This window comes from Athene noctua, chromosome 1, assembly GCF_965140245.1.
Source record: "Athene noctua chromosome 1, bAthNoc1.hap1.1, whole genome shotgun sequence".
NCBI lineage: Eukaryota > Metazoa > Chordata > Aves > Strigiformes > Strigidae > Athene > Athene noctua.
The window spans coordinates 9,649,418-9,670,586 of record NC_134037.1 but is presented as its reverse complement, the minus strand read 5'-3'; the positions used below and the strand labels follow the sequence as shown (position 1 = coordinate 9,670,586).

The 21,169-nt window shown below is 35.8% G+C and overlaps 1 protein-coding gene across 3 annotated transcripts in view; it reads right to left on the bottom strand.

Moving 5' to 3' along the window:
• ATAD2B (ATPase family AAA domain containing 2B) overlaps positions 1-21,169 on the bottom strand; it is a 78,370-nt gene that overhangs the window by 44,546 nt on the left and 12,655 nt on the right. For all 3 annotated transcript variants that reach the window (XM_074895559.1, XM_074895561.1, XM_074895560.1), the window contains exons 2-15: positions 18,563-18,717; positions 17,036-17,082; positions 15,843-15,996; positions 13,531-13,633; positions 12,971-13,079; positions 11,586-11,702; positions 10,051-10,126; positions 7,723-7,821; positions 6,458-6,569; positions 5,719-5,834; positions 4,762-4,936; positions 3,894-3,982; positions 2,720-2,879; positions 1,655-1,745 (exon numbers count right to left, since the gene is read on the bottom strand). In XM_074895559.1, the coding sequence (XP_074751660.1) occupies positions 1,655-1,745; positions 2,720-2,879; positions 3,894-3,982; positions 4,762-4,936; positions 5,719-5,834; positions 6,458-6,569; positions 7,723-7,821; positions 10,051-10,126; positions 11,586-11,702; positions 12,971-13,079; positions 13,531-13,633; positions 15,843-15,996; positions 17,036-17,082; positions 18,563-18,717 (1,603 nt within the window). The remainder of the gene's footprint in view (positions 1-1,654; positions 1,746-2,719; positions 2,880-3,893; positions 3,983-4,761; positions 4,937-5,718; positions 5,835-6,457; positions 6,570-7,722; positions 7,822-10,050; positions 10,127-11,585; positions 11,703-12,970; positions 13,080-13,530; positions 13,634-15,842; positions 15,997-17,035; positions 17,083-18,562; positions 18,718-21,169) is intronic.

Genomic DNA, 21,169 nt, shown 5'->3' with positions numbered 1-21,169 from the left:
TTTGTTTGTTTTTAAAGAAAACCTGTACACAGAAGGAGACAGCAGACCAGTATATACTGTATCATATGACAAGTGTGCCAATGAGTCCAATTTGTAATGGCCACAAAGAATCCGGGAAGTCTGTTTAAATAAATTAGTTGCTGCAGATTTAACTTACAGAAATGATGAAGCAATCTCAAGATGAAGAAGATAAACAAGGCTTACTTCAGCTGTCTTAAAGAGTCCTTTGTCCTTTTAATAGTCAAAAGTTTTTAATCTTGGATGTATGGGAACATTTAAATTCCAAGATACAGAATGGAGACAATCAAGTGCACAGTAGTTGGGACAGTAGGAAAGCCAAAGAAAACAGAAAAGGGTATTTCTTTTTGTTAGCTGACTTTTCCACAGAACTGACAGGCTTTATTGAGCACAAAGAATGTCTTCCAATCAAACCTACAAAAGGCTTTCCCTATGGTCTGAAATTTTCAAATACATAATTGCGTTCTCAATGCAAAAATATGGTGAATTTTCAAAGAAACAACTGGGTTTTAACCCATCTATTCCCCTCTCTCCCACTAAGCAGCACCACGTCCTTGCACAAATCAAGCAGAATTTACATGAAATGGGTTTGGCACATGCTGTCTTATACCCGGCAAAGCTTAAACTGGAGTTTGCTGGATAGTTATGTTTTCTCCTCACCAGAAGATGTTGAGGTCTTTGTACATCAAAAGCGGAGGGATGCTGCTTCGATGATAGATGTCCCTGTGGATGAAGAGGATAATTCGGATGTACTGTAGCTGACTGAATGGACTGATGTTCAATTTAAAGTTCTTTTATCTCTGATGATGGATTCCAATGCACAGATATTTGAGACTGTCCTTTTTCTGAGAACTTCAGTGCTTGTCCAAGCAGATGACTGACAGAGGATGGATCTTTGCATGACAAATTGTTGAGAAGAGATTGTGGTGTGTGTTTTAGGGTCATTTCCTCTGTTAAATTCACTATTAAAATATTTGAGTTTATTTCTGATTAGCTTTTAAGCAGCAGGTTTATCTTGAACAACCATTCTCCATTCAGTACAGCAGGTCTTTGGGCGCTCCAAAGGTATAATTAATGTATTCATGGTGTGGTGCTTTTTTTGCCCCCTGCCTGCATCTACTCTTTGAGGTTCTGTGCTAGCAATCTGGAAAAAATTTCATCTTTAGAAAGGCTGGTTAGTTTGTTGGATTTATGTCAGAGGAGAGCATGCCAGTCAGTAAAAACAAAAACAAACAAAAACCACACACGAGTACTGATTTTTTTACCCCCTCCCTAAGTAGACAGAAAAAAGCCCCAAGTCTTCCTATCTCATTTGCAATATACTAATTTAATGGGAAGATTACCTAAAGATTCTAATTTCCACTTCATTTTGCTTCTCTGAGGGTATGCATCCTATATAAGGACAGTGGTGTTACAGAAAGGAAACATGACTACTTTCAAACAACTACTAGCTACTCATTTTGTGGTTTAGTAAGACAGAAGCATATTTTGTTATTACAAAAAGAGTGTTGTTGAAAGTACAGAAGTTGAGAAAGGTAAAAATAATAAAACATCCTGATGCATTGAACACACCATCAAAGTTTTACACAGAAAAGAAAGCCACCTATAGTAAAAGTACTAACATCGTAATACTCACCAACACATTTTTCAGCCAGTTCTCCTAAGAAAGGATCTGACAACTTGGGGTTCCAATCCCTGGTATGAATTTGTAAAATGTGCTTTCGTGCCTGACATTTAAAAAAAGGAAAAAGAAAAAAAGAAGAGGAAAAAAAAAAAAAGAAGAAAAAAGAGGGAGAGATCAAAATTAGCAAGTCAAATTCATGTCATAATATTTTAGACAAAAAATTTTTCATGTGAATATAAAGCTATTTTACCTGTTTTTGATGTCACCGAGATGCATAAAATAGAACTTAGCACTTAAAAGTCTCTCAAGAGCAAAGGTTTTCCCTTCTTTTTTAACTTAATATATAAGCAGTAATTTTTTCAGTATATCAGTTACACATTTTAACTGCTGTTTAATCAACAACATTATTATACATGAACTGATCAAAACTCATGTTCTATTAGGAATTATAATTTTATAATTTAATTTTTAATTGCTGCATCTATGATTAGAAGCTCCTACTGTCAATTGCCTCACCAATTAATTTATTGCCAAGTAGCACAGTACATACACATGAACTCCAAAACTATTTCATTTTAAAAATCTATAGAAGCCAAATACACCTACCAATATGCAAAGTACTTTAATTTTAAATATAAATTAATGAAACATTATGGTTGAGTTTACAGAATCTAGGCAAGGAACAGAAATGTTCCTGCTGCCAATATAGTAACATCTGGCTTTGTGTGTACAATTTTTGAGTTCAGCAGTCTACATGATAATAAAGCTGTTTTCTCTTAACATAACTTCCAAAACTCCAAGTTGGTGCTCATTATACAAATCCATATAAAACTACAGTTTTCAGATCAGCAATTCAGTTAAATGCAAACAATTTACACATCTGTTTAGTTTTAACTAAGACTTGAAGTTCAATACAACTCTATGTGCACAATGTGTTTTTACTAAAAATGTCTTCCTAAAATTAAACATTCTTACAAGTTACAATGCATATTTTTATTTCATAAGCTTGGTAGTCAGGCATTCAGATGTTTAATATACTAAAAATGTTTATTAATAAATCTCCTCTGTAAGTTTTACCTTTTGATCAGGCAAGTTGAAAAGAAATTCCCTGTCAAAGCGACCAGGTCTCCTGAGTGCAGGATCTATAGAATCCAGTCTGTTCGTAGCACCAATTACAACTATTTCACCTCTATTATCCAGTCCATCCATGAGGGCAAGAAGAGTAGACACTATAGAGCTAAAAGAGTTTTCAAAAAAAAGAATGTGTAGGGAACACTGCAAGAATTTTTTTATTTTTTCAACTGCAACATTCATAATTTCAAAGAAACCAGTTGCAAAACTGTTTCAAGCCTCAAAGCAAAAAGGAACCCTTTGATATAAACTGTATTAGTGTTTTGACTCCAGTAAGGATTACATCAAATTAAAACTTCCTCCTTTAAAAGTTCTGAGGAATGTGAGCTCAGGAATGCATTTACTGCACTTCTGAAAAGTTCTCTTCCATTAACAGTGTATGCATCATCCTGTTTAGAGCAATCAGGCAGAAGAAAGGTGCATCAAGGCAAAGCCACATGTTCCCATAATCTAGTCCGCTGGCCCCAAAATTTCCCTCCTACGCCCCCTTAGCTGAGTGGAGTGAGATACACACACAAATGCCACCACCTATAGCATCAAAGATACAAGTGCATTGCCATAAAAAGCATGGCAGAACTGAGATTGAAAGCAGCCAGGAAAAATTTCAGTCAGCAGTAAACTGTTGTAAAAAAATGTTTTTAAAAAATGACACAATAGCAACTTAAGATAGATTTGCACACCACACCATCCAGAATCAAAATGATAGGAGTGTCCAGTTCATTCATAGAACATTACAATTCATCATTTTAGAATATAATTTTTTTTCAACCAGCTATTCTATTGGGCTGATAACAGATAACCTGTTTACTGTACAAAACCAGCAACCAAAAAGGCAGGCTGTGGAAATCCTGAAGTTAATAATGTGGCTGAAGGGTAATCTCCACTGCAGTTCAATTCCCAGCAAATTACAATCTGTCTGAAGAACTGAAAAGATTACTTTCGACACCAAAAAAACTCAACAATCCTTTCTAGTGTAAGTGAGTTTACACTAGAATAACTCAAGTCCTTTACTTAAGACAAAGAAAAAACCTTTCTTGGGAACTAAGTAAAATTACACTTGAGAGTTTACCAAAATAATGCAGCATATACCAAGATAATGGTAGCATATGAGAAAAATTACCTGTGAATCTGATCTTGTCTACTAGAACGAACTGGAGCCAAGCCATCTATTTCATCAAAAAAGATTATAGAGGGTCTCATCAAGTATGCCTAGTATGTTAAAAAAAAAAAAATTGAATTCCCTGTTAATTCATTTATCCATCAAGACTGAAAACTGTTTGTTTTTATTACAAAGCATTAACACGCTAAACTAACACATATACTGAGACAACTTTGTTAAACAGTGTATAGTCTGAAAATAAAACTGGATTTTCAACTACAGTACTGTTTCAGACAAAGCAAGAAAGACTGCATTCTCCTTTGAATAAGCAAGATGGCACCAGTGTATCAGTTTTACTGTGTGCTAGAGAGATTAAAGACAAACTGACACCTTATACTCAGTTACAGAAACAGTATCTTAACTGCTCATAATCTGTTTGTTTAGACATCTGTGTCTGAAAACAGCTTTTGTTTGAGCAACTGCATTTCACTGCTTTATGCAACTCTCTCTTCTGCCCATCATCTTCCAAGCCAAATAAGGACACACAACTGATGAAATTCTGCATCTTCCTCTATATAGCATTTATCTTTAACATGCCAGTCAAACTCAAACTTACTGATTTTTTTTTTTTTTCCAATTTTTACACAAACTATTTTGTCTGCTTCATTAATGGACAAGTCAAGAGACTTCTCAGTTTTCAGAGCAATAAAAACTGTTGTCACCATTCCTCTTTTTTTTTTTTTCATCTAAATATATAATTTGGACAAATCCTGTCCAATCAACAAATTTTTACAGATATTTAGTTTCAACTGCAAGTAACTTTGCCTAAAACACACAAAAAAAGCAACATACAGAGAAATTATATGAAAAATATGTATTTTCATCTAACCTGATCAAAAAGGAGTCGAAGCTGGCGTTCAGATTCACCAACCCACTTACTGAGACAGTCTGCTCCTTTCCTCATAAAGAAAGCCACCTTTTTGTCTCCTTGACTGCATTCATTAGCTAGAGCTCTAGCTACCAAGGTTTTACCTGTTCCAGGAGGACCATAGAATAAACAGCCCCTGAAGATAAATGGATCAACACAGTCACAAACTTATTTTATGTCTCCTGAAAAACTCCAAGTCAAATTTTATAATGAAGACAGGGAGCCTGGAGAAGAAAGACTGAAGTTCTAATATTATTATTTTGTGTACTGAACATGACTTCATAAAATCTAAAAGGTTTTTTATGCTTTCAAATCAGTAAATCTTTGCTTTGTAGAGAACATAAATCAAAGGCATACTAAGCTTCCAATTAATTGTTTTACACTAGTTAAATGTCTCCTCGAATATTAAATTTTAGGTAATATTTGAATCAGAGTTTGTTACGTCTTTGGAAAGATGTACTGCCTTTAAATGACAAAAATACCCCAAATTTTCCAATTTACTTAGTTTATGCGTACCTGTTTACATCACATACCAAGATACCTAATAAATATTAAAACCATAATATAACATTATTGAGATTACTTCTATAAAAGAAACATCAACATTTAACTTGATTTAGTGAAATATTTGATAACATAATGGAAAAAAAGTCAAGGTGCTACTAAACAGAACATTTGAGAATTCTTTCTTAGACTAGATTACAAAGTTTACCTTCCTACCACAAGAAAATAAACTAGATTTTTGTAACTCTTCATCCCACTTATTACATTCTGATAGACAAGTGGGGTAGCAAACACATAAGTCTATCTGAACTGTAAACACTTCAGGGAAAGAATCAATCTCCTATGTGTTTTCAAGTGACACACTCTTCAGAGCTTAATAAAATAAAATACAACAATAAGAGTAAGTACACCTACCTTGGTGGCTGAATTTTGAATTTTTCAAATATTTCTGGATAGAGAAGAGGAAACACTACCATTTCCTTAAGTGCAAGGATATGATGGCTCAATCCCCCTATACTATCAAAACGCACCTTAGGAAAAAAAAAAAGCAGAGAGAACATATATTGTAACAGCTTTCCACAAAAGTACCTTTACTTACAAAATATTTAACAACAAATTCCAAACAACACTGCATTGATCAACAGGAGTTTCCTGAATTTTGAAAGCATAAAAAAAGTTGGGCAAGTCAGCTCTTGGTTGCCTACATAAGGTTTATTTGGTTCACAGGTTAACTGTGCCAGGGATGCGTGGACATCTACACAGATTCAGCCTAAGTCTGAAGAGCATTTTTAAGCTCAGGCATAGCATAACATGAATATAGCCAAAGTACTTCTAGAGAGTGGTTCAGCTCTAGTAATAATTCAGCAGCTTCTGCACAACACACACCATAAGCTCATGTAGATCACTGCTTCTGAACAGGCACTGGGCCCACATGGCTAGCACTGAGTTAACCAACCCAAGTGGTCAGTACTCCTGTTTTTGGCACTACTTAGCATTATCCCAGTTTCTACTATTACAAGTAATCACAAAATTACTGTAAACAAAGAAATATAGTTGGGCAATTGATATTTTGGCTTGATTTATGAGAGGCTGTTGTGAATTCTGCTTATACATAATTGGGGGAAGGAAAATACAAAGTTGTAAGAAAACCTACCGATTTATCAACAATCATAGGGTCAACATCAGCCAAACTTGCCCCAACTTTCACACGTTCTCGCAGGATTCCACTAGCTAAGTCCTCTGCTCTAAAGTTTAAAGGCAGGCACCTGTTCAACAACAAAAAAAAACCACCAAATAGACATTGTTTTGTTTTGATCATTTTGCTGAACACAAATAATCAAGATATTAAATGCCCTCCTGCTACCTAAAGAGGCAACCCTTCTGGACTGATAAGGTAATCTAAGATAACCCTTTTACTGTGGTAATTATTCTTGTATATCTGGAAGTTCCTTAAATATAAAGATAGCTTTACAGACTATTTTAAATAAATGCTGAAGAAACAACGTCGACCAGAATAACAGGACACTCTCCAGTGCCCGTGATGAACTGCCTAAATTCAGTATGGTAAAAAAAAGATTAACAGCACAAGGAAAACAGATTTTTTAAAAAATACAACTCACTAGAGTCCAAAGGAAGGAAATAAAAAGATTTCTTGCAGATCATCCATAACTTACATCCACCTGTTCCAGCTTCTTAGTGTATATAAAGAAGCTTTAAGGCCCTACACAGATACTACATCAGGTCAAATACACAGATAAGGGGAGGAAGAAAGGTACCAGTAAGATACAGGTTACACCTGGAACTACACTTTTGGTACTTGTACGTCACTGGAATTCCTCAGGATGGAAAAGAGAATGGTGTGGCAGACACGAAGAGATGGAAGAAGATGACAATATGCTTTTTAAATTTTCTGTTCAGTATTCCAACTACTGTAACCTGTGGCAGTACATAAATTTACTGATGTACATTATAGACCTTCCACTTTTAGATAACTGGTAAATAAATGTAAGGTCAAAAAAATGTGTTGAGGGTGTAGAATGCACATATTGTTACACAACAGGAAGAGAGAAGAATAAGAGCTAGTATTAGGAGTACAACTGAACTAAACTAGGACCAAGTAACACCAACAGTAAGAATCTGTTTTAACCAACAGAAATTGTTTGTCTTATATCCCAGCTGAATCAAACAGATATTCTTATCTTTCCATCTTTTTACCGCTATTGTTAATTATCTACTCACAAGACTTCAAACTGTATGTTAATATAGAAACCAGCAGTCCTCCTAAACTGTGTCTGCAAATAATTACAGGCAGACTCAAAAAAGTCTGCAGAACTGGTAGAACATTACAGAATAATTCTGCTTATTTTCTGATGAACAATAAAAATCAAACCCTCCTAAAGACCAAGCATGTTTCGATACCTATTTCTTGCTCTGGCCATGCTTTTAGATTTTCTTCTTTCAAAACGTTCTTCATCTGAAGAAGTTGTATCACTGCTGTGAATGGCATGCTTCTTTCTCCTATTGAAGTTGCAAAATAAACAAATAACTCAGTCCTTTCTGCATTAGAATTGCATGTTTTCATTCTTTGATAAAAACAAAATTGAAGCAGCAAGTACAGTAATGTTCAGGCTTGAGATGTATGCAAATTTTAGTTTTATTAAGTATCAAAATAATCTGGGAGAGGAATATCTTTTACTGTACAGGGATATCTGACAAACATGAACATTACTAAAATAGCAGATCCCCATAAGACACATGGTTCAGTTTATGTTACCTCAGCAAGTGTGACTGAGTATTCAATCAATAAGCTGCTTAAGTTCATAAGGTAGCACTTGTACGTAGAAAAGCTTCAAACCACTGCAGCCACCTCCAGCCTAACAGAAATATCAAGATTTCCTTACTCAGTTTGATGCTTCCCTTTAAATATTCTTTGGAAAAAAAAATCTATCCTTCCAAAAGTATGAGGTCATTAATTCTGAACATCAGAACAGTTTCACAAAATAACTGTAGCATAACTTTTGATCTGAATCTAAATAAAATTACTATTCAAAGTCTGCATGAACCTCTTATTTTAGTATGGCAGTATGTCAAAAACTGAGTATTTCCAAAATACTAGAGAATGCACATCTGTACAAAAAAGCATTCAGCTCAAAAAAAGTCGGCACTTTTTTTCACAGAATCACAAAATCATAGAATCGTCTAGGTGGAAAAGACCTTGAAGATCATCCAGTCCAACCATTAACCTCACATGGACAGTTCCCAACTCCACCAGATCCCTCAGCGCTGGGTCAGCCCGACTCTTCAACCCCTCCAGGGATGGGGACTCCACCACCTCCCTGGGCAGCCCATTCCAACGCCCAACAGCCCCTTCTGGAAAGAAATGCTTCCTGACATCCCGTCTAAACCTTCCCTGGCGCAACTTGAGGCCATTCCCTCTTGTCCTGTTGCTTGGTACTTGCCTCAAGTGACTCATCCCTCTCTCTCCTCCTTTCAGGGAGCTGTAGAGGCCATGAGGTCTCCCCTCAGCCTCCTCTTCTCCAGACTAAACCCCCCCAGTTCCCTCAGCCGCTCCCCGTACAACCTGTGCTCCAGACCCTGCACCAGCTCCGTTGCCCTTCTCTGGACACGCTCGAGTCATTCAATGGCCTTTTTGGAGTGAGGGGCCCAAAACTTAACACAGTTTGAATGACAAAGTTGGCGAGTAGTAAAAGTACATGTATTTTTAGTGAATACAGTGAGCTGCATCATTAGAATGAACATGATAACACAATGACTAGCTGGTTTTTTGCTAAAGGATAACACAGTCAATCAGTTTTACTGTTCAGTAACCAAAAATTGGGTACATTTTAAAATACATCAAAGAGAATATCATGCACTTCGGAGGAATTTCATGACAATGTCCTGACAAGAAGGGATAAAAAGAGACTGCAGCAATAAGCATGCTAAAACTGAAGGGATAATGGCTTTTACACTCTGTATCTTACTAAAAGTACAAATCTCGAGACTATCCAACAATTATGACATTTAAGACAAAAAAAAAAAAGCTCTTTAAAATTAAATGCTTTTATTTATATTACAAAGAAACTCGGAGAATCATAAGAGTCTGCTATTTTATTTACTTTTAATATTTTCATTATGCCATTAAATTGAGCAATAAAACAAGCGTTTCAGCTGAGACTAGCATTTGTTTACTTGGATTCTGTTCATGGACAGATTTATGTTTTTGAAGTTTTGAATAAGTTTAATTTTTTAAAAAATTTATTGAGCTCTGGTCTCATCTGTTCTGTTAAATAAAGCCTATTGACAGTTTCCAAGACAACTTGGTGTATTCCAGACATTTCTGACACAAAAGGTAAGAGTCAAAAGTTACACTTGGTAAATAATTTATTAAATACCCCAATTGGTTTATTTTTGTAGAATAGAAAGGGTATACTTGTTAAACTGCTACTTTGGATTTAAACACTAAATATAAGACAGAAACAGCTACGGTGTATAATGCGCAACCCTCTTTCTGGTACTTGCAGCACATCTCTTCCCATTCTGTTTATCACAAAGCTTCTACCAGTGTTATGAAATGCTACAAAATTCATTTTTGTATGATGATCAGGAGCTGAACCTAAGATGCAATGCAAGACCCACACACATGCGTCAATGTACAACTCACTCAAGAATGTTTTGAAGATCAAAAGCTAACAGAAATGCACTGAGGGAAAGCAAACATCTATGTACCAAAAGACTGACATTTACCTGATATGGCTTCTTCTTGCAGGAGATCTATGAATATCGAACAGTGTATTTTCTCTCTTTTTTTGATGAGCTGGCACTGAGTAAGAGAAGTTACAGGTTTGTAACATCAATTGCAAAAGAATAATAAAGTAAGCTAAATGCAGCACAAAAGTCCTAGATTATTGCTTTACCAATAATGTTATCACTGGCTTCTCTAAAAGCTCAAATTAAGAAAAGAACTGGGGGGTAGAGGGAAATCAAACTTCTTGTGCTTTATTTCACTTTTACCATATCTGGCTTGATAAAGTCATGGGAATTCCACCTTTAGTCTCCTCAAATCATCACAGCTATGGCTATTATGGCAGAGAATGTAAATCATCCAGAATGTTTTTAGTTTCTCTGCAGGACATGAAGCTCCATACTGAAACCTCTTCACAGATGATAATATGGGATGTTTTGAAATTTCTCTTAATAAATAAACCACAGCATTTCTCTATCATAGTCTTAATGTCCAAGTTGTCTTAAGATACAGTATACTGCATGTAACACTGATCTAAACCAAATATGCAGGAATACATTATTTTAAACAGTCTTCAAGTATTAAAAGGTTCAAAATCAAGAGACACTACAATGAACACTGTATGGATCCCTGAGAGTATGTCCTGTGACGAGCAGCGAAGGACACAGGGTTTGTCTAGTTTGGAGAAAAGAAGGCTGAGGGGGAACCTCATTGCTCTCTACAGCTCCCTGAGGAGGGGAAGTGGAGAACGGGGTGCTGATCTCTTCTCCCAAGGATCCTGTGATAGGATGTGTGAGAACGGTTCAAAACTGCATCAGGGCAAATTCAAACTTGACATTAGGAAGCATTTCTTTACTGAGAGGACAGTCAAACACTGGAACAGGCTTCCTAGAGAGGTGGTCGGTGGCCCAAGCCTATCAGTGTTTAAGAGGCATTTGGACCAAAGCCCATAATAACATGCTTTATCTTTTGGTCAGCCCTGAAGTGATCAGGCAGTTGGACTGGATGATCATTGTAGGTCCTTACAACTGAACTGTTCTATTCTAAACTTCTCATCTAGGCAAAATGTGGTAACTGTTGCAATGTTATTTACCTACAGTTACGAATTAGGTTTACCACTCAAGAAGGGAAGCAAGTGTAACAGTAACTATTTTTATTATGTAATTACCTAACTTATTCAACTGCTTCCTGATTTCAACCACTCCTCATAAAACATGTGCTCCAGACAACTTCAGGCAACTATTTCTTGACCTAAACCCTGTTCACCTCCAACTCTGAGCCTAGCACATGGCAGTATTTGCAAAGTTCAGTGAAACAGCATGCACTAGCAATGCCACTACCACTGACAGATTGATAGATTGTGTCTCAGTAGTCCTATTCACATGGTGAACAAGAACAGGGGCAAGATGGAAGTCACAAACTGCTGCATGGGAAATCTGTCAGGGATGAGTAGTCATCCAACTTTTCTGTTCCCACACCCATGGTATTCTTGGAGGTCAGTTGAGCAGAACTGCATGAGCACTGTCTAGTTCCTCACCTATTGGAGGGGCCTGGTATCTTTCAACAGTTTTTCTCTGTCTGAGATTATATGGCCGATCATTTTCTTCTCCCTCAGCTTCTTCTACTTCTATATCTCCATCTTCTTCCTGAGACTCTGTTGGGGGGAAAAATATTTTCAGAACACTTCTACTTGATGCCAGAGCTACCTTCATCCTAAAAATTAACATTTTAATGGTCACTGAGAATTATTCCCCTCTTATTGATTAACACAATTTGCCAAATCACTGACAATTTGAAGACCAAGATAAACCTACAACACATTGTTAAATTTCCTTCTAGTTTCCCACAGAAGGTTCTGGTAAAGCAACAGAACGAAAAATAAATGTAGTCAAATTAGTTTAGTTGTAAAGTACTTCAAATATCACTTCTATCCAGTATCCTTCTCCTTAAATAATTATCCTTCAAATCAAGGATAATGCCTTTCCTCTCTTTTCCCACAGGACTCTCAGAAAATCCAGTATTTGACACAGTATGAAAGTAAGCACAACTTCACAATATCATTTTTACACAAAGCAAATAGACACATGGTATAAAGGTACCACCTTGGTCCATCTATTAGCAGGATCAGAATTTCCATCCATGGATTTCAGAATTAAGACTGCATTCTTATCCTTATTCTGGGACAGACCATACCTCTTACAGCAGCTTCAGTTCAAAACTGAGACACACAACGCTGAACCCTGTATGGATCCCTGAAGTTTGAGTCTGATTTCTTAAGGAAGCCAAGCATGCTGTTGATCATGCCATCAAAGTTAGCCATAATCCCTTCTTTATCAATACTTTTTGAACCCACTGGCCAGTTTCACCCAAAGTTTTAAAGGAAGGTAGAATTTCAAATATACTTGTGTTTCTACAAGCCTTTTAAAGTTCAGCAGGTGAACAGAAAACGGAGACTTTAATTAATACCTTTGCCAAAGGAAGGATGCAAAACTATTACACATTCTTTCTGATAACTGCCACCCAGCATATGAGAAATAACGAGTCAGTTAGAACATGCATACATGTAGACTACATGTATAACATCCTGGTTTCCACCAGAGGATTGTAATAAGGAATATAAGGAAAGCTCCAACAACTTAAACATTTACAAATCAGGCTTTGTTCTGCTACTTTCAGATAAACTTAGTTTTGCTTAAAAAAACCTACATAGAGATCCCTAAAACTTCTCCTTCTAAAGAGGAGGAGGAACCCTTCAGTGTGTACTTATCTGCAATAATCTTTTAAATTGGTCTATTTAATAACTCCAAATCCAGATCTAAAACCAAGTTACTTTCGGTAGTGCAATATATTACCATCTCAAGTTAAGGAGAGCTTAAGAGATAAGTACTTCAGCAAACCCTTACAATTTTTTACAACCCATACCTTCTTCTTCTCCTTCTGTGGACACTTCATGATGGTTCTGAATCCCATAACTATTTCTCCTCAGTGATTTCCTTCTTCTTTTCACTCGAGAATACATATCCATGTTCTCCTAGAATAAAATTCACATAATGCCATCAGTACTTTCCCATGTCACTCACAGTGTTAGCCCACAGTTCAGTAACTAATACTCCACACAATCTCTACCCCTCAAGTCTTTTTCCAACAGAGCCCTCCACAGGTAGGCTATCAAAGCAGTCTCATTTCACAGGTCGTAAAATAACTCTCAGATAGTACCCAGTCCATGTAATACATAGTTAACATGAGTATCAAGCTGGTTTAGGGAACAAAGCAGATGACAGTCCATGGTCCTGTTTTCAGACTGCCAGTGTGTGCTTCAAACCAAAGGAGAACCACCACAGTACATCACGACAACATAGCAGTCAATTCATCAATAAAGAAAATATGACTTAGCATATATTCACGAATTTTGTTCTGAATGTGAGTTTATCAAGACTTTTAATGTTATCCAGTGAAGACGATCTGAGACACTCTGCACTTACAAATTCTGTATCTGTCCACATCCGTAGCCGTTCTACTTCCCCAGATCGCCTATTCCTCCTGATGTTAATATTATCCATTTCCTGTAGGACAGCTTCAGCAGTACTAAAATATATGCAACAGTTAACAAAAAAAACCCTTCAGTCTTAAAATAGTACACACGCCAAACTTTTTACATAGCATCCAACAACTTAACATATCTAATTCTATGATCTGCTATGACTATTCCCAGGTCTCCAAATCAACTAAATATACAGATTAATTAAAATCTGAAAAGTTTAGAATAGCTTCTTAAATCTATAAATTTAACTATAAAACCAACCATAATAAAGAAAAGTGAAAGGTGAATCTACAGAATATAAACTAAGGAGTATGCAAAAGGATAAATGCTGATGCTATTAAAATTTGGGGTTCAAACTAGGCTGCAGGATTTAAAAAAAAAATTTTTAATTTTTTGCTCAGCCAAAATTGTAGTATATAAATTTTTAACTGTTTAGATGTTAGATTAGGTGTCAGCTAAGATTAAGTTTGAAGAATAAGAAAGTAAAGCTTTTTACCTACATATATATAATATTAGGAAAGCGATTAATGCCTCTACCCCATAAGCTTTACAGCTTTTTACCCTGGCCTCAGAAAGACACTAATACATAAAGATTTAATTTTTTTTTCTAAATGCTTAACCAGTAACACCTAAAATTTCATCGTTCATTATCTGACCTCACTACTCTACCATCTCTCATCTACTATCTAATTAGTCTATATTTTCATTATCTGAAGTATTCGTAAACAGCTGTCAAAACAATGGTGGTGTATAAATAACAACCTTGGCCAAGATGCTTCATTGCTAAGGAAGAAAACAATAGAGTATTACCCAGGCCAAGTCAATTATTTGGCCACCTGTCCTGAACACTAAGTTACTGCTCTCTGTGGTGATTATGGTAGATTTCCACTGGAATTCTACTATAATTGTATAATAATTGTAAAAGGGAAGAAACCTTCACCTCCTTTCTTTCAAGCTGTTTAAATCTAAAGGGTGAAATCCTGCCTAGAAAGAAGTCAGTGGAAGATCTGGTGACACGAGTCAGTAAAGTCAAGATTTCGTTATGAGCACCCCTCTGATTTTAAACAATTCTTCTACAAGATCTGTCATGTATTACATAACCACTTCAAGTTAAATCATGCTATAGTTTGCTGTCAAAGAAAACAGGGTTGGAGGGGACCTGGAAAAGTCCACCTGCTCTGCCAGGCAAGAACAAACTACACAATACCTAAATCATTCCTGACAGACATTTATCTAATCTGTTCTTAAAAACCTCCAATGACCGTGGGGCACACTATTATCACTGTAAATCCATAAACAGACTTCAATACCATGATCTTATCAAATTACAATCTTCATGGTAGACTTCTTCCTACTGTTGATGAGGAGAGGGAGATTCAACTCAAAAAAATAAATGTAACTCAATATAAATTTGTAAACTAATACCAAGTAGTTACTGAGTAAATTGAAAAAGAAAATTAAATTAATGAAAAATTCAACAGAATATATTTAACAATAAAGATCATACTTGGCAATAAAACGTTTATTCTTAAATCATTTTCCAAGCACTAGAGCAAGCAGTCTCTCACAGATGTGACTATTAAAACCTGTTTTACAGGTGGGAAAATCAAGACATATTAAGTGACCTGCCCAGGGCCACACAGAAGTATTATTTCAAGAAAAGTATTTCTGGCTCCCATTCCTATGCTCAGACCAGACCACGCCTCCCTCTCTGACCTACTTTGTCTGCACAGTAAATGTCAAGTGACACCCACCCTATGTGAATTACTAACAAATGGTAAAAAACAAAAACAAAAAAAAGAAAGCTACAAACTTCTGATATTTTATGATCAAAATCATACAAGCAAAATCTGGAAAGCTTCCGAGCATTGTTGCTAACCCCCAATTTACATCACATTTAGTAACTTGTTTATGTAGTGATACTCTAAGAAACAAACTAGGGTGTGGATTTACAGCATGTCAGCCACTCTGCAATAACCGCCAACATACACAGTTTCATCCAGGTGTAAACACAGAGCAGCTTACTCCTCAATGAAAGTCTGGTAAGCTGCTTTGCATTTAGAGAATGGATAACATGGGCAGCTACAGCACAGAACCCAGCTGTAACTCAAACCACAATCTAGCTTGCCTCAACGCTAATACATTCCCACAGTAAAACACATAGATGGCACTGGAAGACAGGATTTTCTAATGTTTTTTTTTTTTTAAATCATTAAGATGCTTTGTGAATACAACTGAAGTATCCCCACATACCTGTTTACTAGCTGATCAAACAATAAACTCTGATTCAAAGTTTCAAATCTGTTTTTCCTGGACCGACAACTTTTTCTGACTTCTATATCTCCGTTTATGCAAGCATGGTCCCCATCTCCCTTTTTTTCCCCTCGAAGGGGATGGCTTTTGAGAGCTAAGAGAAATTTGTATTACTACTTCAAAATACAGGAAACAACATTTTCACAAACATGAATTAAAAAGAGAATACTTATCAAGGACAACAAACCAAAAGTTATGGAGCACAGTATGAGCACCCTTATATTCACTAAAGAAATATATTTTTAAAATTCCTATCAAAGTTGTTTTACAACCTCTTTCTTCAGACTCGAGCTTGTTTCCTTATATGATAATCTTACTTTGATGAAAATCTGGCATTCAAATATCCATTCAATATTTTTAAATTAACATCAATACTAAAATGCACGCTTGGACCACAGTTGGAATTCTCAGTCTTTCAAATACAGTATCAAAAGGTCAGATACAAACACATTGACTTCACAAGCAAATCTGTATCAGCTACTCTGTAGAGTGCCAAACAAAAAGAGATCCCATTCCTGATCATTCCTGAGGTACCATAATAAATAATAAACATACCAAATATGCTTAATGGATTAACACTTACACAGATTCAACAAAGAACTAAACAAGACAGAACTGATGAGAAAGAGACATGAAAGACAAAGTGGTTTTAGCTGAGATATGTAAGGAGATGGCAAGTTTGTGAGGTACAAACATATAGGAAAATTGTTCAAGGTAGCAGGAGCTGCAGACAAGGCAGGTCTCTCTAAAGCAATAGCAGAGTTAAGTAATGTCAAGAACCACAGAAGGCCGAATTTGAAATGAGTAACAAGAGTAAGTAAATTAAAAAGACCAGCTGGGAGAGGAAGGTCAAAATTAGTTCATAACAGTAAATTTGGGAATTAAGGAAAACATCAAGATCATGGCCAAGAGGTCTGAATTGAGAAGAGAAATGGAATTTCATCTAAGAATGCTCCCCATGTCCACAGAGAGCATCCAAGATGTTGACAGAAAAAAAGGTGAGCCAAAACAGTAACTTTTCTGGTCAAAATGGTCAGAATAATCAGTAAAGTTATCAAAAATATATGCAACTGAAAACCACTGACATAAAATTGTTAAAGTAGATACAAAAAAATCTGCTGTAATACACTTACATAAGCTACGTCCATTTGGTAGTGTAGCACCAGGCTGAGAAGTTAACCTAGGAAACAATTATATCACACACGCAAACAGTATTAACACTCCTTAGCCAAGCAAAAGTTACACAGTGAAAACAGAACTTTAAACATAGAATGTTCCATGATACACTAGGACTTCAAAACCTTTGTGGCACGTAGCCTCTGAAGAGCTTGCTTCATGCCCAACATTGTCATGAGGACAAAACTGTCAAATACCAGTTATGTGAATCCCCAATTATCCAAATATCTTTTATTAATTCCTCCAATGTTCCCTCATGCTATGTCCTACTATTAATTCTCCCCTTAAGTTTCAGGACCGAAACTTGACACAGCTCTTAAAAGGCAATTATCATTCAAACACTTTGGATAAAATAGTAGAAACAACAAAAATTTTGGAAAAAAAAGTCTTAGCAACTCAAGATCACTATTAGGCCCAGCACTTTGGATTTTGGCAGAAAAGAACAAAAATCCTCAGATGCAATGACATGTCATGAGTAGTGGGTTCTACATGAGTAACAACCTGAGTTTCAGTATCCTGGCCAAATTTCCTTTGACAGAGTGATCTAAACTCTCCTAGCCACATTAAGTATTTTTTTATTTCTTAGCATTTCTAACAGGTACAGTACAAGTCTACACTTACAAACAAAAGAAATAGGAAGTGCATGAGTTTCAATACATTCCCAGATGACCATGGCACACAGTATGCTATATTTAATTTATTCAATTTCAAAAGGGAAAAAAGATACCTGTTTTAAGGTTTACATAGATTTTAAATATACTTCATCCTAGCAGACAACAGGCAAGTAGAGAATTAGTCATTCTTACACACAAAGCACTGCAAGAACCATTTTGGTTTGTACACAAATATAAGAATTAACTGAAAGTTCATGGCCCTGGAACATACTGTCTACACTGTCTCATAATTACTTCTAATCATGTGAAGAACCTTATGAATGCAAGAATGCTTTGTAAAATATTAATCAGAATTGCAAAATGAAACAAATTACTTCTCTTTTGACTTACAAAAATGTAGCGGCACTGCGGCTACATTTAATAAAATACAGTAATTTGAGTCCTTATAACCAAACAGGGAAGAGAGGATGAAAACTACAATGGAAAGAAACTTGACCATTATCCATTTCCTAAAGATGATAATACTGATTCCCTAATTAAAATGTCATGTCTTTTTATAGCTTGAGTACATAAAAAATACCAATTAAGTCACTAAATTCAGATATATCAAGAATCTAGAATTCAGACTGCCCCTCAAATGAAATTACTTTCCATTTTTGCAAGAATATGCATTGAAAGGAAATACAGAGATGAGAGGACTGACGTAACCCATGTTACTGAAGTCTTAAACTAACAGAAAATTGTATGAAAATAACACACTTCAAAAGTACACTCGTCTGTGAGCTGCAGTTCACTGCAGAAATAGCATAAGTGGGTTAACAATACAAGAAAAAACGGTAAGACTTCATTTTTCTCTTGGCACCAAGTTACCTGGACTGTCCAGTTGAGATGCTCCATTCCTCTCGCTGCCCAGTACTGCGTGATTTTGATTTGTCTTTGCACACAGGATCAGCATGTTTTGAGGTACGTTTGGCAGGAGGAGATATGTGGCTATCACTCAAACTAGCATCACTACCTTCATCTTTCTGCAAAGAAAAAAAGCACCAGACAATATTTGACTCATTTATATACATCCTTACAGAAAAAGAGGAAACTTCAGCTTAGTAAAAGGGAAGACTATCAAACTCTCAGTAACCAGCTTGTGTGAAATATTAAAAGTGTTTATTATGAAAACACTGGCGGAAACTACAAAAATATTTAGTTTAAAACTTTCCCATAATATTTTACATTTATTTCTGAACAAGCATTCTGTATCTCTAACCCACTGTACTTTGTATATCACATACGATGCTGCTACTCTTACCCTACTTGTGAAAGAACCAATAGTGCAATAAAAAGGAAAAAAAGACTGAGAAAAATTAAGAGCCTTAGAAACATAGCATGAATTTACTCTAATGATATTGAAGATATCTTCATCTTTAAAATGCTTCAGCAATCATATTATCTCTTCCTTCTTGTAAGAGTTTTGCAATACCTTGTTCTCTTCTTTAGACTACCAAACACACAGCTAGGAGTAACTGAAAGTGGACTTTATACTTTTACAGCATTTTTTGTCTAACATGTACATTAACGGCATTATACCTACTAACAACACTAGTCTGTAACACTTTTAAGAAGCTCCTAAACACTGCTGAAGGGTTTTTTTCATCAGAGGTAACGTAGACAGAAACTCAAAGATAGCAGCAAGGGATTACTTCAGAGCTGTGCTTCAGAAGTGGACAGACAGCAAACTTTGGAGGATCTGATTGTGTTAAGGTGAACTACAAAAAAAAAAAAAAAATCTAGATTCCATAAACTATAAATTTTAGCTCATGGAAACAGCCTTGATTAAAGTACTAAATATCCTCTCCTGCAACAACAGAACAACCAATTTCCGAATATTAAGGTCCAGGAATTGTCAGTAAGCACTTAGACTAAAGAACAAAAGATACTTTTACGTGTATGCAAGGAGATGATCACGGAAGTCCCATTTGTTCATCAAGCTTGTTAACAACAACAATCTGATTTGTACTCCAGATAAATTCAACATCATGATATCTCACATACTCAAGAAAATTTAAAAAAACCCCAAACAAGTCTTTTTCTTAAGACAGAAAAACAGACTATCACAACACAGTATTCAGAAAGTGGCAAAGCCTAAAGAAATCCAAATGTATGGGTGCAGTTTGACAAGACAGCTCAGCACCACTGAATCCATGGACTGGAGTGGCCCTTGTTCTCCCCTGCCTGGCTACACAGCACCACTCCAACCTCCTTCGATCTTCTGCTGACCTTTCTCTGGCCCACTCATAAACCAAATCAGTTCACTACAGCTTCAAAAGTTCACTTTCGTTCTGTTAGATTAGCTTCCTACCTGGTTAGTGAGCTCAACCATTTCACTGACGGGTCAGACAAGTACAAAAGATAAGGCAAGAAAAAAACCTGAGGTGAGGATGGGACCGTTGTCTGCAGGAACGGAAAGCTACAAGTCAAACAGACTGTCTGCATCACACCTTAACATTCTGTCTCCCAATATATATTTTTAACAAATATTAGCTAATATTAAATACTTCTCATACTAATAAATTAATCAATATGTTATTCAGTATGACATAGTATTTATTTACTGAATATGCTATATATGATTATTTATAAATACTTGTAAATACTTTTGATAATACTAAAAAATACTAAATGCTAAAAACTAGTATTAAATGCTAGCCCACGTCCACAACTCATTTTAAAAGCGGTTTTAACACTGATAATTTTTAGCCTGTCAAGGTAAATCCAGGGAAAGAAAGAGGTCTATATAAAGATTCAATCTTAGGATTCACATAACCCTAGCAAAAAAACAAACCAAAACAAAATCCACACTTCTTTTTTCTTCATTATTTCACTTCTTCAGTAAGTACATCAATGTAACTCAGTATCTATAACTAGATCATAATTAAAACTTTAAATTAGATGAAGCAGATTTTGGGATCTAAAACCAAGGCTTAGCCAGAGTTGTCGCAGAGATATCTACCACCGTTCCTAAGTACAAAATACCTGCACCTTGCATAGCACTGAAAAATACATTTGCAGTTATCAAGCTGTTTGCCATAACACTCTGCAACTACAAAATACCAACTTCTCACATTTTAATAGTCTACATCACTTCTGAATACTGTAAGCATTTGTGTATGTACTTTTTGCTTTAATCAGCCACAAGTTTATTTGTCGACTTAAGAGAAATACATCATTGCAAAGTCAATTTTAGTAACTAATTTCTGAAACTACAAGAGCTACCCTGTACAGGATAGAAGCCGAGTTTCAAGGTAAGCCACAGAACCAGTTTTAAACCGGCTAGGTGAGACAGAGAAAATGAAACCAAGAAAGAGGAACAAGCATGTAACGAAGTTTTATGAAGGCTAACATTAAAGCTATTTTGCAAGCAGTGAAATGAGTAATGCATATGTTCCTATACTCCATGTCTACCCCTTCCCATGAAAAAATCCT